The sequence below is a fragment of the Babylonia areolata genome, chromosome 10 (genome assembly GCF_041734735.1).
Source record: "Babylonia areolata isolate BAREFJ2019XMU chromosome 10, ASM4173473v1, whole genome shotgun sequence".
In the NCBI taxonomy this organism is placed as follows: Eukaryota; Metazoa; Mollusca; class Gastropoda; order Neogastropoda; family Buccinidae; genus Babylonia; species Babylonia areolata.
Window position 1 is genome coordinate 1,052,993 of NC_134885.1, and position 17,500 is coordinate 1,070,492.

Genomic DNA, 17,500 nt, shown 5'->3' on the forward strand with positions numbered 1-17,500 from the left:
TGGTAGCTGTTGCTTTCAGTGTATCTATCGACAGCGAACTTGTAGTCATCACTAGTGTGCTTGTCGTGCCATCAGCAGCGGAAGTGACGGCAGAGGTACAGTTCAGTTAAAAAGTTCAGAGTTTGTTTTAGTTCAACGTTTCTCTGTCATTTAACGACGGAGAAAAAAAAAGTATTATCCTTTGGATTCATCTGCGCTCGTTGATTAAATAACAAAAAAAACCTTGTCTGTCTTTCTGTCCGTCCGTCCGTCTGTCTGTCGCTCTGTCTTTCTTTCTCTCACCCTCCCCATCTCTGTCTCTCCCTGTCTTTCTGTGTTGACCCTGTCTTTCCATCTCTGTCTCTCCCTGTCTTTCTGTGTTGACCCTGTCTTTCCATCTCTGTCTCTCCCTGTCTTTCTGTGTTGACCCTGTCTTTCCATCTCTGTCTCTCCCTGTCTTTCTGTTTTGACCCTGTCTTTCCATCTCTGTCTCTCCCTGTCTTTCTGTTTTGACCCTGTCTTTCCGTCTCTGTGTCTCCCTGTCTTTCTGTTTTGACCCTGTCTTTCCATCTCTGTCTCTCCCTGTCTTTCTGTGTTGACCCTGTCTTTCCATCTCTGTCTTTCCGTATCTGGCTCTGTCTGTGTTTTTGTCTCGCCCTGGGTCTCTGTGTTTGTGTCTATCTCTGTCTGTATGTCTGTGTCACTGTTTGTCTGTTTCTGTGTCTGTCTCTGTGTCTTTGTTTGTGTCTATCTCTGTCTGTCTGTATGTCTCTGTCAGTGTTTGCCTGTCTGTCTCTGTGTCTGTCTATCTATCTGTGTGTCTGTCTGTCTCTCTATCTCTCTCTCCTCAGTTTCTCTCTCTCTCAAGAAGAAGAAGAGGAAGAAGAAAGTGGTGCAAAAGGCAAGGGAACAATCCAGCACTCACGTTCCCCGCTCTCTCGTCGTCCGCTTCAAGTCAGCTCTTGGCGCCGTGAAATAAAATGAAGCTAACTCCATTCCTGCCCTGTCTGGCGGAATGAAGGGCGTCCCCGTGCTCCCCTGGCTCCCTCCCTGCCACTTCTCTGAAGGCTGCTGACATGCTGGACTGACTGTGCTTTCACCCACCCCCCTCCACCCACCCTCATGGCCCCTCCACCCACCCTCATGGCCCCCCTCCACCCAACCCCATACCCCCCTCCACCCACCCCCATACCACCCTCCACCCACCCTCATGGCCCCTCCACCCACCCCTATACCCCCCTCCACCCACCCTCATGGCCACTCCACCCACCCCCATACCCCCCTCCACCCACCCCATACCCCCCTCCACCCACCCCCATACCCCCCTCCAGCCACCCCCATACCCCCCTCCACCCACCCCTATACCCCCCTCCACCCACCCCTATACCCCCCTCCACCCACCCCATACCCCCCTCCACCCACCCCTATACCCCCCTCCACCCACCCCTATACCCCCCTCCACCCACCCCATACCCCCCTCCACCCACCCCCATACCCCCCTCCACCCACCCCATGGCCCCCCTCCACCCACCCCCATACCCCCCTCCACCCACCCCTATACCCCCCTCCACCCACCCCTCCTTACACAGGACTTTGAATGGTGGTGTTAGGACGATAAACTGAATCCCTCCCTGTGCACAGCATGCAGAATCCACGGCAAGAAAAGTGTTGTCTTTGGCAAAACTCTGCACAAAAATCCTCTTTGACAGCAGTTTCAGTTTCAGTTTCAGTAGCTCAAGGAGCCGTCACTGCGTTCGGACAAATCCATATACGCTACACCACATCTGCCAAGCAGATGCCTGACCAGCAGCGTAACCCAGCGCAAGACAGCAGCACAGATGCACTTCAAAACACAATTTTATTGTGTCAAACAAGCAACAAAATGCAATGCAACAGAATACAATACAATATAATGCAATACAGCACAATGCAATGCAATGCAATACAATACAATACAGCACAATGCAATGCGATACAATCCAATACAGCACAATGCAATGCGATACAATACAATACAGCACAATGCAATGCAATACAATACAGTACAATGCAATGCAATACAATACAATGCAATGCAATGCAATACAATACAATACAGAGCAATGCAATATAATACAGTATAGTACAATACAATACAATACAGTGCAATGCAATGTAATATAATACAATGCGATACAATACAATACAACACAACACAGTGCAGTACAATGCAATGCAATGCAACAATGCAATACATTACAATACAGTACAATACAGTGCAAAACAATGTAACATAATACAAAATTCTGCATAAAAATAATCTTTCTCAGCAAGACAGATGTATTTCAAAGCACAACTTTATTGTGTCAAACAAGCAACATAATGCAATGCAACAGAATGCAATAGAATACAACACAGTACAATACAATACAACACAATACAATACATTACATTACATTACAGTGCGATACAATGCAGTGTAACAAAATTCTGCACAAAAATCCTCTTTGACAGCAAGACAGATGCACTTAAAACACATTGTTTGGTGACAGATAAGCAACACAGTGCAATACAATACAATGCAACACAATCCAAAGCAATACAATGCAATATAATACAACACAATCCATTTCAATCCAATCCAATCCAATCCAATGCAATATAATACAACACAATCCATTTCAATCAATCCAATCCAATCCAACACAAAAAGTTGCTGTCACAGCAGCAACATCTGTAGTTGTAGCGGTGGAAGGAACAGCAGAACTCCAGAAGAAGCCAGAAGCAGCAGCATCCCTCAGCCCTCACAGCCAACAATGTTCAAGCATTGCACTGATAGAAAACTGGACACAGGGAACTCGCGGTGCACGTGATAAACAGCGAGTGACGGCCAAGTCTCTCAATGTGCAGACAGATAAATAGATATATAATTCACAGCTGATGAATGATGTGTCTGTCGTGGGAATGACGAAATCGACCATTTGGATGACCTGTCTGTATACCAGTCTGTGTTTACGTCGGTCTGTGTCACTTTCTCTATGTATGTATGAATGTGTGCGTGTGTGTGTGTGAGTGTGTGTGTGTGTGTGTGTGTGTGTGTGTGTGTGTGTGTGTGTGTGTGTGTGTGTGTGTGTGTCTTCTCTCTCTCTCTCTCTCTCTCTCTCTCTCTATATATATATATATATATACACGTATGTACATGTGGGTATATGTCGTTTATATTCATGAGATAAACACTACTACACACTTTGATTGTAAACATGTATATGCTAAGTACTCATGTTTTTTTCGTTATTTTTTTTTCTTTCCATTCTCTTCTACATTTAATTCTCTTCAATTGTGTGTGTTTTTGCGTGCGTGCGTGCGTGCGTGCGTGCGTGCGTGCGTGCGTGCGTGTGTGTGTGTGTGTGTGTGTGTGTGTGTGTGTGTGTGTGTATGTGTGTGTGTGCGTGCATGCGTGTATGTATGTGTGTGTATGTGGACTGCGACTTCCGTGTGGTTACTTACAGAGTACAGGAACGGAGCTAGCACTGAGTGTGAACAGCCGTCATTACAATCCCCATGTCCCCTTTCTGGCTGAATGGAGCTGTCACTGTGTGTGAACAGCCGTCATTACAATCCCCATGTCCCCTTTCTCGCTGAATGGAGCTTCACTGTGTGTGAACAGCCGTCATTACAAACCCCATGTCCCCTTTCTCGCTGAATGGAGCTGTCACTGTGTGTGAACAGCCGTCATTACAAACCCCATGTCCCCTTTCTGGCTGAATGGAGCTGTCACTGTGTGTGAACAGCCGTCATTACAATCCCCATGTCCCCTTTCTGGCTGAATGGAGCTGTCACTGAGTGTGAACAGCCGTCATTACAAACCCCATGTCCCCTTTCTGGCTGAATGGAGCTATCACTGTGTGTGAACAGCCGTCATTACAATCCACCATGTCCCCTTTCTGGTTGAATGGAGCTGTCACTGTGTGTGAACAGCCGTCATTACAAACCCCATGTCCCCTTTCTGGCTGAATGGAGCTTCACTGTGTGTGAACAGCCGTCATTACAAACCCCATGTCCCCTTTCTCGCTGAATGGAGCTGTCACTGTGTGTGAACAGCCGTCATTACAATCCCCATGTCCCCTTTCTCGCTGAATGGAGCTGTCACTGTGTGTGAACAGCCGTCATTACAAACCCCATGTCCCCTTTCTCGCTGAATGGAGCTGTCACTGTGTGTGAACAGCCGTCATTGCAATCCCCATGTCCCCTTTCTGGTTGAATGGAGCTGTCACTGTGTGTGAACAGCCGTCATTACAATCCCCATGTCCCCTTTCTGGCTGAATGGAGCTGTCACTGTGTGTGAACAGCCGTCATTACAATCCCCATGTCCCCTTTCTGGCTGAATGGAGCTGTCACTGTGTGTGAACAGCCGTCATTACAATCCCCATGTCCCCTTTCTGGCTGTCTGTAACGTGTTCCCCACAACCCTCTGACGCTGACATCAACACAGGGTCTTTAACCTGCCTCATTTCATCTCTCTCTCTGTATGCTCCGGTACTGGGTTTGGCCGTATCTCAGTAAATGCAGATCTGGAAAGTGAGGGGGGGAGGGGGGAGGTGGTTTTCATTCTAGCCAATCAGACGCCGTGGAACTGGTGCGGGAAATCGTCCACTTTAAGGTCTGCACAATGGCTGATTGGGGACTGGAATAATGTTATCCCTTGCACACCAGGCGTTGTTGACATTGGCTTTCCGGGCTGTTCTGGACATGTATCACATACACTTCATACACTTCATTCTATTGGTGTTGTGTTGTGTTGTGTTGTGTTGTGTTGCGTCGTGTTGTGTTGTGTTGTGTTGCGTTGTGTTGTGTTGTGTTGGGTTGTGTTGTGTTGTGTTGTGTTGCGTCGTGTTGTGTTGTGTTGTGTTGCGTCGTGTTGTGTTGTGTTGGGTTGTGTTGTGTTGTGTTGTGTTGTGTTGGGTTGTGTTGTGTTGTGTTGTGTTGCGTCGTGTTGTGTTGTGTTGTGTTGTGTTGTTGTGTTGCGTTGCGTCGTGTTGTGTTGTGTTGTGTTGTGTTGTTGTGTTGCGTTGCGTCGTGTTGTGTTGTGTTGTGTTGTGTTGTGTTGTGTTGTGTTGTGTTGTGTTGTGTTGCGTTGCGTCGTGTTGTGTTGTGTTGTGTTGCGTCGTGTTGTGTTGTGTTGTGTTGTGTTGTGTTGGCATTATTTTCCCATGGGTACTATATTGTTTAAACTAAACACTCGAAACACTTGGCTGTCGTCCGTTCATTCATTCATTCATTCATCAGCTAACCATTTCATTCTTTCGTCCATTCTTTCCTTCCTTCCTTCCTTCATTCACTCATTCATTCTCATATTTATTAATTCCCTAATGCATTCATTCATTTAATCATTCATCCATTCATTCATTTTTTCACTCACTCACTCACACACCCACTCCCTCACCCACCCACTGACTGACCCCCCTGGCTGTGTGCAGAGACCCTGGCCCAGTCTGAGCGGCGCGTGGAGACCTTTGTGGACCAGCTGCAGGACAAGTACCGCGCGGAGCTGACAGGAGGGGAGGGGCCCATCAACGTGGACTCGCTCTTCCACACCATCCTGCAGTCATCCATCGTCTGGAACTTCAACCACACCCACCACCCGGACCCCATGGCCGCTGGGCCACACGCCGCCTCCTCCTCCTCCTCTGCCTCCTCCCCTTCCTCCTCCACTTCCGGTCACCATCACCTCTACGCCCCGCCCCCTTCCGGTCACGTGACGTTACAACTGTCTGAGAACGATGTGGCCAACAACAGAACTCACAGGAGGAAGAGGGAGGGGGGCAGGGCGCCTTTCGGTTTCCCTTCTGGAAGGAGTGCGGGTGGTGGGGGTGGTGGTGGTGGTGTTGGTGTGATGACCAGGGAGGGGAAGGAGGGTGGTGGTGGTGGTGGTGGGGCGGAGGAAGGACTGAGCGACTCGCGGACGAAGAACGTTCTGCACAACGCTGTCCTGGACAGCAGGTCAACGGCTGGTCAGCCTCAGGCACCGGTCAACTGGACGACGTGGGACCACAATGTGACGGAGCTGTCATCAGGGGGTGGGGGTGGGGGTGAGGGGGTGTACGCCGCCCAGGGGTCTACCTCGTCCTCCACCAGCCACCACGCCTACCTGTTCCATCACGTGGAGCACGTGGAGCACCACGACCTGCAGATCGAGATCGCCCATAAGTGTCACTACGCCAGTCTGGCTGTGGTGTCTGTGCTGCTTATTGAGGTGAGGGTTTGGGTGTGTGTGTGTGTGTGTGTGTGTGTGTGTGTGTGTGTGTGTGTGTGTGTGTGTGTGTGTGTTGTGCTGTGAGGGAGGGTGGGTGTTTTGTTATGTCAATGCCGATTTTTGTTACTGTGATATTGGATCTTGCTTGGCACAACTTAGGCTGCAAACATATAAACAAAGAATAAAGCACACGTGAAAAAACATTATTCACACACACACACACACACACACACACACACACACACACACACACACACACACACACACACACACTGCATAAGGAAAAGACACAGTGACCTGGGTGACAGAGAAAAGGAGAATGAGATGAGGGAGAGAGAGGGGGGGAGGGAGAGAGAGGAGAAAGAGAGAGAGAGGGGGAGAGGAAGGGAGAGGGGGAGGGAGAGAGAGGGATAAAGAGAGAGAGAGAGGTGGGGAGAGGGAGGGAGAGAGAGAGGGGGGAGGGAGAGGGAGAAAGAGAGAGAGGGGGAGAGGAGAGAGAGAGAGAGAGGGAGAGGTAGAGAGAGAGAGGGAGGGGGAGAGAGATAACGATAACAATAACGATAACGATAACGATGTTTTATTCAGATTAAGGCCAAAGCCCCTTACTGAAGGGGGTCATACAAGAAAATAAATAAGGAAAATGACTCGACACGATAAACCAACATCACAAATCAACCAAAAGTAGCCAATACAATACTCAACAACATTCACAAAATAACAATTCGAAGTCTCTTCAATGCCTCATATAAGTATATGGCCGAGGGAGAGAGAGAGAGAGACAGAGACAGAGAGAGAGAGAAAGACAGAGAGAGAGACAGAGACAGAGACAGAGAAAGACAGAGAGAGAGAAGACAGGAGATGAGAAACAGGAGGCAGCTAATGGGTAACCCCCACCATGAAAAGGGAAATAACAGCCTGGCAATAATCATAAGCTACCCCCTTCCCTCACCCCCTCACCCCTCTCCCTGGCCACGCCCACTCACACACCGAAACACAAAACAACCCCACCGGATGCATTCTTCACGTGTCTGGCCATGGCCTTGAAAACGGCCATGTCACAATCTGGCCTCGGGCCGGAAGTTGGCTGACAAGCACGTGACGCAAACGTCAGCACTGGACAGATTTCATGCCGCTGGCACGTGCTGTGAAAGGAAGTTTCTGGCAGTTGGGATCAGGAGAAGGGAGGTAGGTGGGTGGTGAGGGAAATGAGAGGGAGGGGGTGAGGGGAGAGGGGAGAGGGAGGACAGAGTGAGAGGAATCACAAATGGAGAGAGTTTATTTAAAACAACAACAACAATAACAACAACACCCATAGGTTGCAAATTCAGACTCACTTTTGATGAGAAACGTCCAATGTTTCAGACCATAGGTCCTTTTCAGGAACTGAATCATTTATTAGTTTCCATCAGAAGTATTTTTCCATTCCTTATCTAGTGTCCTGGTTTTCTTAGTTTGATGGACAACAACTTTTCCTTCAATTCTACTGTCTGATGGCTGCTGACAGGTGAGTGGGAAACAACTTGTGTAGGAGAGTGGTAAGTGAATGCGTAAAGCTTCGACGGAAGACGTTCAGTTAATGACTCTGTCACGGAGGTACTGAGGAAGATGTGGATGTCAAAGAGAAAGGGTCAAGCTATAGGGGGTGAAATGGGTTGGAAGTGACCGTGAGTGGGAAAATGAACAATGGCGTGTGTGTGTGTGCATGTGTGTGTGTGTGTGTGTGTGTGTGTGTGTGTGTGTGTGTGTGTGCGCGCGCGCGTTTGTGTGTGTGTGTGTGTGTGTGTGTGTGCGTGTGTGTGTGTGTGTGTGTGTTTTCTCTAAAAGCGTTCTCTTGTTTTCCTTTGTGGAATGGACGTGGTCGTATCACTACAACCGACACTATGCTCCCACTTCTACTACAGCAACAGACATGTTCACATCACCTGTTATATAGAAGAGAAAGATGGAGGAAGCAAAGAAGGAGGAGAATAACGTGTAGAAGGATTGAACGTGGGTACAAATGGGGAGTGTGTGTGTGGGGAGGGGGTGTGTGCAGATAGATAGATAGATAGACAGACAGAGACGGGACTGACGGACAGACACATTGATACACAGTGACAGAATGAAAGAGGAGGAAGGGGAGGACACACACACACACACACACACACACACACGCGCGCGCGCGCGCGCGCGCGCGCGCGGTCAGACAGACAGACAGAGACTATGAGATTGGTAGACAAAAAGAGACAGACAGACAGACAGACAGAGTGAGAGCGAGAGAGCCACGACAAAGAGACACAGAGAAACAATGTGCGAATCCGTGCGTCATCAGCTGACAAAGAAACTGACATGGAAATTGGCACGACGATCAGCTGAACCATGTGGACACAAGCACACCTCTGCACGCACCACAGCAGTTTGCCTTGATTGAAGCACCACCTGAATTGCTTTCCTGAAGATTTCCTTGTTCACCACTCACATCCCTCGCTAACCCAGATAATCAAGTCCACCACGCACGGGCTTGCGGAGTGTCCTTCATGTGGGTGTCTTTCATGTGGGTGTCTTTCATGTGGGTGTCCTTCATGTGGGTGTCCTTATTGGTGTCTTTCATGTGGGTGTCCTTCATGTGGGTGTCCTTCATGTGGGTGTCTTTCATGTGAGTGTCCTTCATGTGGGTGTCTTTCATGTGGGTGTCCTTCATGTGGGTGTCCTTCATGTGGGTGTCTTTCATGTGAGTGTCCTTCATGTGGGTGTCTTTCATGTGGGTGTCCTTCATGTGGGTGTCTTTCATGTGAGTGTCCTTCATGTGGGTGTCTTTCATGTGGGTGTCCTTCATGTGGGTGTCTTTCATGTGGGTGTGGCCGTGGGAACGATTCATACGATGACAGCTCGCCTGTCACACACCCCACAGATGTCTGAAAACTGTCAAGGTCCACAGCACTGGGGTGAAGCTGTTTCTGAAACTGTAGGTCTAAAAACAGGACAGACTAATTGGTAGTTCTTCGTTCTGAAATACACCACAGCTGGCTGTCTGCACTGTCCAGGGTTTTATACAGGCTCTGATCTGAATGTCTATCTGTCACAGGTCTCAATACCTGTCTGGCTTCATTTCTCCCTACATCCTTGGTCAAAACATCTGTTCATCTTTGCTCTGCTAGAATAAAATTGATCGTCAATACTCTCTCTCTGTCTGTCTATGTGTGTGTGTGCTAACTGATAGCTCAGTGAGCAGCTGTGTCAACATTGCTGTGTTCAACAATTCATGAGTGCACCAATTCATCGTTCGCACTCTCCAAATTGTAAATGAAGAGGCCAGCCAATTGTAGCACGAAGCACAGATTCGGTCGAAGTGTTGAATTTGATATTTAGTCAACATCGATAGTAAATATAGATATTTAGTCAACGTCTATAGTAAAACATAGATAATTTGTCAACGTCTATAGTAAAACATAGATATATAGTCAACGTCTATAGTAAACATAGATATGTTGTCAACGTCTATAATAAAACATCGATATTTTGTCAACGTTCATAGCAAAACATAGATATTTGTCAACGTCTGTAGTAAAACATAGATATGTTGTCAACGTCTATAGCAAAACATAGATATGTTGTCAACGTCTATAGCAGAACATAGATATTTTGTCGACGTCTATATTAGAACATAGACACGCTTCCACTCAGACAGAATTTTCCACTGATGGAGACGAGACTAGAACTTGACGAAGAGGCAAGACAGTTCCATCGTGTGGTGATGTTTGTGTGTCTGTTCTGTGGGCATTTGGCCAAACACGTTCCCCTCTCTCCAGCACCTCAGACAATATAACAATGTCTTCGCCTGCGTCTGGCCAGGCGTAATTACTGGGAAGGGACTACAGCAGACAGCCCATGTGGACAGTGCAGGACAGGGTGGGTGGGTGAGGGGGGTGTATTTGGGTGCCTTCTTCTGAAGACTTCCATCTCTCTGACGTCTGGCAAGACGTGTCTGTCGACAGATATCGCCCAATCTCCGTCAGCACTGACTGCTGGTCTGTGGACCTCACGTCCTTGTGGCCACACACTGCAGGGTTACTTGGGGCCACGGTACTGTGCCCACGTCATTTGTGTGTGTGTGTGTGTGTGTGTGTGTGTGTGTAGCTCATATTTCATGCTATCACGAGAAGGAAGAACAGTGAACCAGCATGGTGAAGTACTATATGTACACTGTTTCTTCATGATGGGTCTGTGTCTGTTTCCCATCTGACCGTCTGTCTGTCTGTCTTTTCTTTTTGTGTCTTCCTCTCTGTCTCTCTCTCTGTCTGTCTCTCTCTCCCTCTCTCATAATGTATTTCATGCTATCAATAGAAGGAAGATGTTAATGTAGGCAGTGATCCAGCATGATGACGTGCTATGTGTCAACTCTTTCTATAAGATGGACACAGTGTTTAAGTGTATGGTGCGTTTCATTTTTTGGACATTTACTGTAGGAAACACAGTGGTATCAAATGCCACCTCCAGCCACCCACCTTGTTCATTGTCTTGTGGCCCAAGATCGATGTACATTCAACTTTTCTGAGTTCTGAGTGCTCTCTCTCTCTCTCTCTCTCTCTCGCTCTCTCCAAGAACAATGTGGAGAAATGAATCTAAAACTTATGAACAATAAAAAAAAAAAAAAATGTCATTGCAGATTCAACATTATGATTTCCCTCATTCAGCTTCAATGATGACATAACAATAAATCTACGTGGAATAGAGCTATATATAATCCATAAGTTTGATGGACATTAATGCACCCCCCCGGTTTTTATTTTATGCAAGTATAGGTGTATTATGTTACATATTTATGTGTTTCTTTATTTGTTTATTTATCACATTATCTATTTATCTATTTTTGTGTCAAAGCTGACTGAAATGGAGAGGCACGTAAATTTCAGCAATCTGTATATTTATATATATCTATTTCCATTTGGTGCCATTTAATTTATCTTTTTATTTTCTATTCATTGTATTTGTTTGTTGTCTTCTTCTTATGTTGGACATGTGCTGCTGCCAAAAAGAAAATCTCTGTACCAAAGTATAGACAATAAAGTTTGTGTATTGTATTGTGTATTGTGTATTGTATTGTGTATTGTGTATTGTATTGTGTATTGTATTGTGTATTGTGTATTGTATTGTGTATTGTATTGTGTATTGTATTGTGTATTGTGTATTGTATTGTGAAAATATAACCTCACAGAGGGGCTTCAAGGGAACTAACTTTCAAAATTTGCATTTCTTCTCAACAAACCATCTGAAGAAAAAAGATTTTTTTTTCTTGTAGATTTTTCTCTGTGTGTGTGTGTGTGTGTGTGTGTGTGTGTGAGAGAGAGAGAGACTCTGATGGCTAAGACAAATTCTGCGAGGTTTTTGATCCACCCATTCAGTGCTGAAGATAGAGCAGTCATGGAGGTACTGTTCGGAAATAGCCAATTTGGAGGGAAGGTTGGAGGGTGGGGGGTGGGGGGTGATGGGAGGGGAGGAGGTGGGGGGAAGGGGGGGGGGGGGAGTGTCCACCACAGAACGGATTGACTGGCGGTGCTGTGTCCTGCTTGGTCAGTCCTCAGTTCAGTGACCGGGATGACAGTGTGTGTGTCCTGACGGGCAAAATGACCAACATGACGACGGCCTTCCGTCTGGATCACTACACGTGGTGATGGCGGAGGAGGAGGGAGAGGGGTGGGGGAGGTGAACAGGGGTGGAGGGGTAGGGTTGGGGTGTGGGTGGAGGGTGAAGTGGTTTGTGAGGGTGGTAGGGAAGAGGGGGAGGGGGGTTGCTGGCGGTACAGTTTTGCTGTGTCCTTCTTTCTTGTTTTTCTTAGTGATTTTCTGTCTGTCTGTCTGTCTGTCTGTCTGTCTGTCTGACTGCTTGTCTTGCTACATGTTGCCTGCTGGCCTTTCTTTCTGTCGTTTTACTTTTCTCCTTCGTCTTGTTCTCTTCAACTGTTTATTTTACATTAAGATGTGTATAGCCACTGCACGGCATTCTTTGAACGTTCCTTTCTTTACTGTTTATTTTACATTAAGATGTGTATAGCCACTGCACGGCATTCTTTGAACGTTCCTTTCTTTACTGTTTATTTTACATTTAGATGTGTATAGCCACTGCACGGCATTCTTTGAACGTTCCTTTCTTTACTGTTTATTTTACATTTAGATGTGTATAGCCACTGTATGGCATTCTTTTAACGTTCCTTTCTTTACTGTTTATTTTACATTTAGATGTGTATAGCCACTGCACGGCATTCTTTGAACGTTCCTTTCTTTACTGTTTATTTTACATTAAGATGTGTATAGCCACTGTATGGCATTCTTTGAACGTTCCTTTCTTTACTGTTTATTTTACATTAAGATGTGTATAGCCACTGTATGGCATTCTTTTAACGTTCCTTTCTTTACTGTTTATTTTACATTTAGATGTGTATAGTCACTGCACGGCATTCTTTTAACGTTCCTTTCTTTACTGTTTATTTTACATTTAGATGTGTATAGTCACTGCACGGCATTCTTTGAACGTTCCTTTCTTTACTGTTTATTTTACATTAAGATGTGTATAGCCACTGCATGGCATTCTTTGAACGTTCCTTTCTTTACTGTTTATTTTACATTTAGATGTGTATAGCCACTGCAACGGCATTCTTTGAACGTTCCTTTCTTTACTGTTTATTTTACATTTAGATGTGTATAGCCACTGTATGGCATTCTTTGAACGTTCCTTTCTTTACTGTTTATTTTACATTAAGATGTGTATAGCCACTGCACGGCATTCTTTGAACGTTCCTTTCTTTACTGTTTATTTTACATTAAGATGTGTATAGCCACTGTATGGCATTCTTTGAACGTTCCTTTCTTTACTGTTTATTTTACATTAAGATGTGTATAGCCACTGCACGGCATTCTTTGAACGTTCCTTTCTTTACTGTTTATTTTACATTTAGATGTGTATAGCCACTGCACGGCATTCTTTGAACGTTCCTTTCTTTACTGTTTATTTTACATTTAGATGTGTATAGCCACTGCATGGCATTCTTTGAACGTTCCTTTCTTTACTGTTTATTTTACATTAAGATGTGTATAGCCACTGCACGGCATTCTTTTAACGTTCCTTTCTTTACTGTTTATTTTACATTTAGATGTGTATAGCCACTGTATGGCATTCTTTGAACGTTCCTTTCTTTACTGTTTATTTTACATTTAGATGTGTATAGCCACTGCACGGCATTCTTTGAACGTTCCTTTCTTTACTGTTTATTTTACATTAAGATGTGTATAGCCACTGCATGGCATTCTTTGAACGTTCCTTTCTTTACTGTTTATTTTACATTAAGATGTGTATAGCCACTGCATGGCATTCTTTGAACGTTCCTTTCTTTACTGTTTATTTTACATTTAGATGTGTATAGCCACTGCACGGCATTCTTTTAACGTTCCTTTCTTTACTGTTTATTTTACATTAAGATGTGTATAGCCACTGCACGGCATTCTTTCAACGTTCCTTTCTTTACTGTTTATTTTACATTAAGATGTGTATAGCCACTGCACGGCATTCTTTGAACGTTCCTTTCTTTACTGTTTTCACCTTTCTGTGTCATGTCATTCCAACCTGCTTTTCCTTGTCTCTTTTGTGTCGTCCTTTTCTATTGTATTACTGTCTTTCTTCTTTCCCTTTCTTTCCCTCTTGCACTGTGTTACTTTTCTTCTTCTTCTTCTTCCTGTAAGCGTACTTTTTTTCTTCTTGGTCTCTTGCATTGCAGTGCTTTTTTTCACTGCTGCTTAGTGTTCGTGCTGTTTGATCAGACTCACACGGCTCACACACACCGTGCACAGACACACCCAGGTAATCTGGGCCAGTGGTCGTCACGGACCTGTCTGTCTTCGGTGCCCATGCATGGTGGACCAGAGCAGACACTGCTGGACACGACTGAAGTGACTTTGCCGCAAGGCAGGGCCTGCTCTGGTGTGTGTGCTGTGGCCACCTACATGGAGAGCTTCCCCGCCGACTGCTGGAGCTGGCACTGCGACAAAAAAGAGTCTCGGTGAAGCTGTGTGCATGGGGAAAAAGTGTGGGCGATTGGCTTGGAGATGATGCCATTGTCATGGCAAAGAAAAGCTATGCAGGAAAAAAGTTAGACCTGCGGTTGATAAGTTGTTGTCATGTTACCTATTCGCCCACCAGGATTCGATCTGAGAGTTTGACGTCCTTATTGTGTACGTCATCACAGAGAAAATTGTTGGCCGAGTTTCCGCCCGCAACACGTGCTCCCCTCCCTCCCCCCTCTGATCCCCTCCTCCCCCCTCTGATCCCCTCCCTCCCCCCTCTCATCCCCTCCCTCCCCCCTCCAGTCCCCTCCCTCCCCCCTCTGATCCCCTCCCTCCCCCCTCTGATCCCCTCCCTCCTCCCTCTGATCCCCTCCCTACCCCCTCTGATCCCCTCCCTCCTCCCTCTGATCCCCTCCCTCCTCCCTCCGATCCCCTCCCTCCCCCCTCCATTCCCCTCCCTCCTCCCTCTGATCCCCTCCCTCCCCCCTCCAGTCCCCTCCCTCCTCCCTCCAATCCCCTCCCTCCCCCCTCTGATCCCCTCCCTCCTCCCCCCTCTGATCCCTTCCCTCCTCCCCCCTCTGATCCCCTCCCTCCCCCCTCTGATCCCCTCCCTCCTCCCCCCTCTGATCCCCTCCCTCCTCCCCCCTCTGATCCCCTCCCTCCCCCCTCTGATCCCCTCCCTCCTCCCCCCTCTGATCCCCTCCCTCTCCCCTCTGATCCCCTCCCTCCTCCCCCCCTTCTTTTGAACATCATCTGTCCTGTGTGTGATCGATAAACACACCCTAATCTTTCAAGAACATCTGTCCTGTGTGTGATCGATAAACACACCCTAATCTTTCAAGAACATCTGTCCTGTGTGTGATCGATAAAAACACCCTAATATTTCAAGAACATTTGTCCTGTGTGTGATCGATAAACACACCCTAATCTTTCAAGGACATCTGTCCTGTGTATGATCGATAAACACACCCTAATCTTTCAAGAACATCCGTCCTGTGTGTGGTCGATAAACACACCCTAATGTTTCAAGAACATCATCTGTCCTGTGTGTGATCGATAAACACACCCTAATCTTCTTTTGAACATCTTTTGTCCTGTGTGTGATCGATAAACACACCCTAATCTTCTTTTGGACGTCTTTTGTCCTGTGTGTGATCGATAAACACACCCTAATCTTTCAAGAACATCACCTGTCCTGTGTATGATCGATAAACACACCCTAATCTTTCAAGAACATCATCTGTCCTGTGTGTGATCGATAAACACACCCTAATCTTCTTTTGAACATCACCTGTCCTGTGTGTGATCGATAAACACACCCTAATCTTCTTTTGAACATCTCCTGTCCTGTGTGTGATCGATAAACACACCCTAATCTTCTTTTGAACATCTCCTGTCCTGTGTGTGATCGATAAACACACCCTAATCTTCTTTTGAACATCTCCTGTCCTGTGTGTGATCGATAAACACACCCTAATCTTTCAAGAACATCTGTCCTGTGTGTGATCGATAAACACACCCTAATCTTTCAAGAACATCTGTCCTGTGTATGATCGATAAAAACACCCTAATATTTCAAGAACATCTGTCCTGTGTGTGATCGATAAACACACCCTAATCTTTCAAGAACATCTGTCCTGTGTATGATCGATAAAAACACCCTAATATTTCAAGAACATCTGTCCTGTGTGTGATCGATAAACACACCCTAATCTTTCAAGGACATCTGTCCTGTGTATGATCGATAAACACACCCTAATCTTTCAAGAACATCCGTCCTGTGTGTGATCGATAAACACACCCTAATCTTTCAAGAACATCTCTTGTCCTGTGTGTGATCGATAAACACACCCTAATCTTTCAAGAACATCTGTCCTGTGTATGATCGATAAACACACCCTAATCTTTCAAGAACATCCGTCCTGTGTGTGATCGATAAACACACCCTAATCTTTCAAGAACATCTCTTGTCCTGTGTGTGATCGATAAACACACCCTAATCTTCTTTTGAACATCTCCTGTCCTGTGTGTGATCGATAAACGCACCCTAATCTTTCAATTGACGAAAGCTATCATGCCCAGACACCTAATGCTGTGCGCAGGAATGTAGGTCACCCAAATTGACTCACATCCATTATTCAGGGGAGACCACAGCGTATCAACAGTCAGCCGTCTGTCAGAGTGTACCGCTGGTATGTATGTATGTATGTATGTATGTATGTATGTAACCACCCGACGTCGATTGTTGTCTTGATAACGTCATCGGGAATGTCTCCAGCCTTAGAGTGCCGTTTTATTGTGAAGGCATGTGGTGTTTTTTGTGGAGTGCTTTTTGTTGCTGTTGCTGTTCTGGGTTGGGTTTTCAGTAATTCACGACTCTTTTCTTTCTGTCTGTCTGTCTTTCTTCCTTTCTCCGTCCTATCTAAGTTCAATGCCATACAAAACATATCTCTTTTACTACTGCTACTGATGTACCATCCAGCTTCATTCATCATGACATACAGTCATTTGTAGCCAGCCAAACCTACTGTCACCGGTACAATGGAAGGAAATGAAAACGCCCACATCTAACAGACGCATACTGAAGAGAGAAGGGGCTGTTGCCGATGATAAAATGGATGAATCTCCAAATTCTTTTAAATGAATATTTGTATATATCTATATATCTGTTTATCTGTCCACTATCTGTTTTCTTTAGAAAAGACAGATAGATAGATAAATAGATAAACAGATTGATAGATAGATAGATAGATAATGTTTCAATATGGCACAATCTACAGTGTGTGTGTGTGTGTGTGTGTGTGTGTGTGTAGGGTGTGTGTGGGTGTGTGTGTGTGTGGGTGGGGGTTGTAGGTGACTGGTGTGAGTGTAGGTCGTGAGTGTAGGTATGTATGGGGTGTAGGTGTAGGTATAGATGTGTGTGCAGGTGCGGGGACGTAAATATGTAGGGAGACTGGTGAAATTCACTTTTTATTTAATTCTAAGACTACACTGAAAAGAAATAATGAAACAGAAATGATCGTGAAGATGATTTCTGGTCCTGCTGAAAAAACAAACAACCAAACAAACAAAAAAACAAAACAAAACATGAATAACATATTAAAACGTGAATTTTAGAAAGCCTTACGTTTTATACGTAGTTCTATCGTGTGAATCCTAAAGATACAAAATAAATCAGTGTTTGTACAAATAATTCAGTGTTTGTACAAATAATTCAGTGTTTATACAAATAATTCAGTGTTTGTTTTATTCCGTG

The 17,500-nt window shown here is 45.7% G+C and overlaps 1 protein-coding gene across 1 annotated transcript in view; it reads left to right on the top strand.

The window, feature by feature from the left end:
• LOC143286633 (uncharacterized) overlaps positions 1 to 17,500 on the top strand; it is a 198,665-nt gene that overhangs the window by 120,753 nt on the left and 60,412 nt on the right. Inside the window, exon 3 of the mRNA XM_076594270.1 lies at positions 5,436 to 6,211. Coding sequence (XP_076450385.1) covers positions 5,436 to 6,211 — 776 coding nt within the window. The remainder of the gene's footprint in view (positions 1 to 5,435; positions 6,212 to 17,500) is intronic.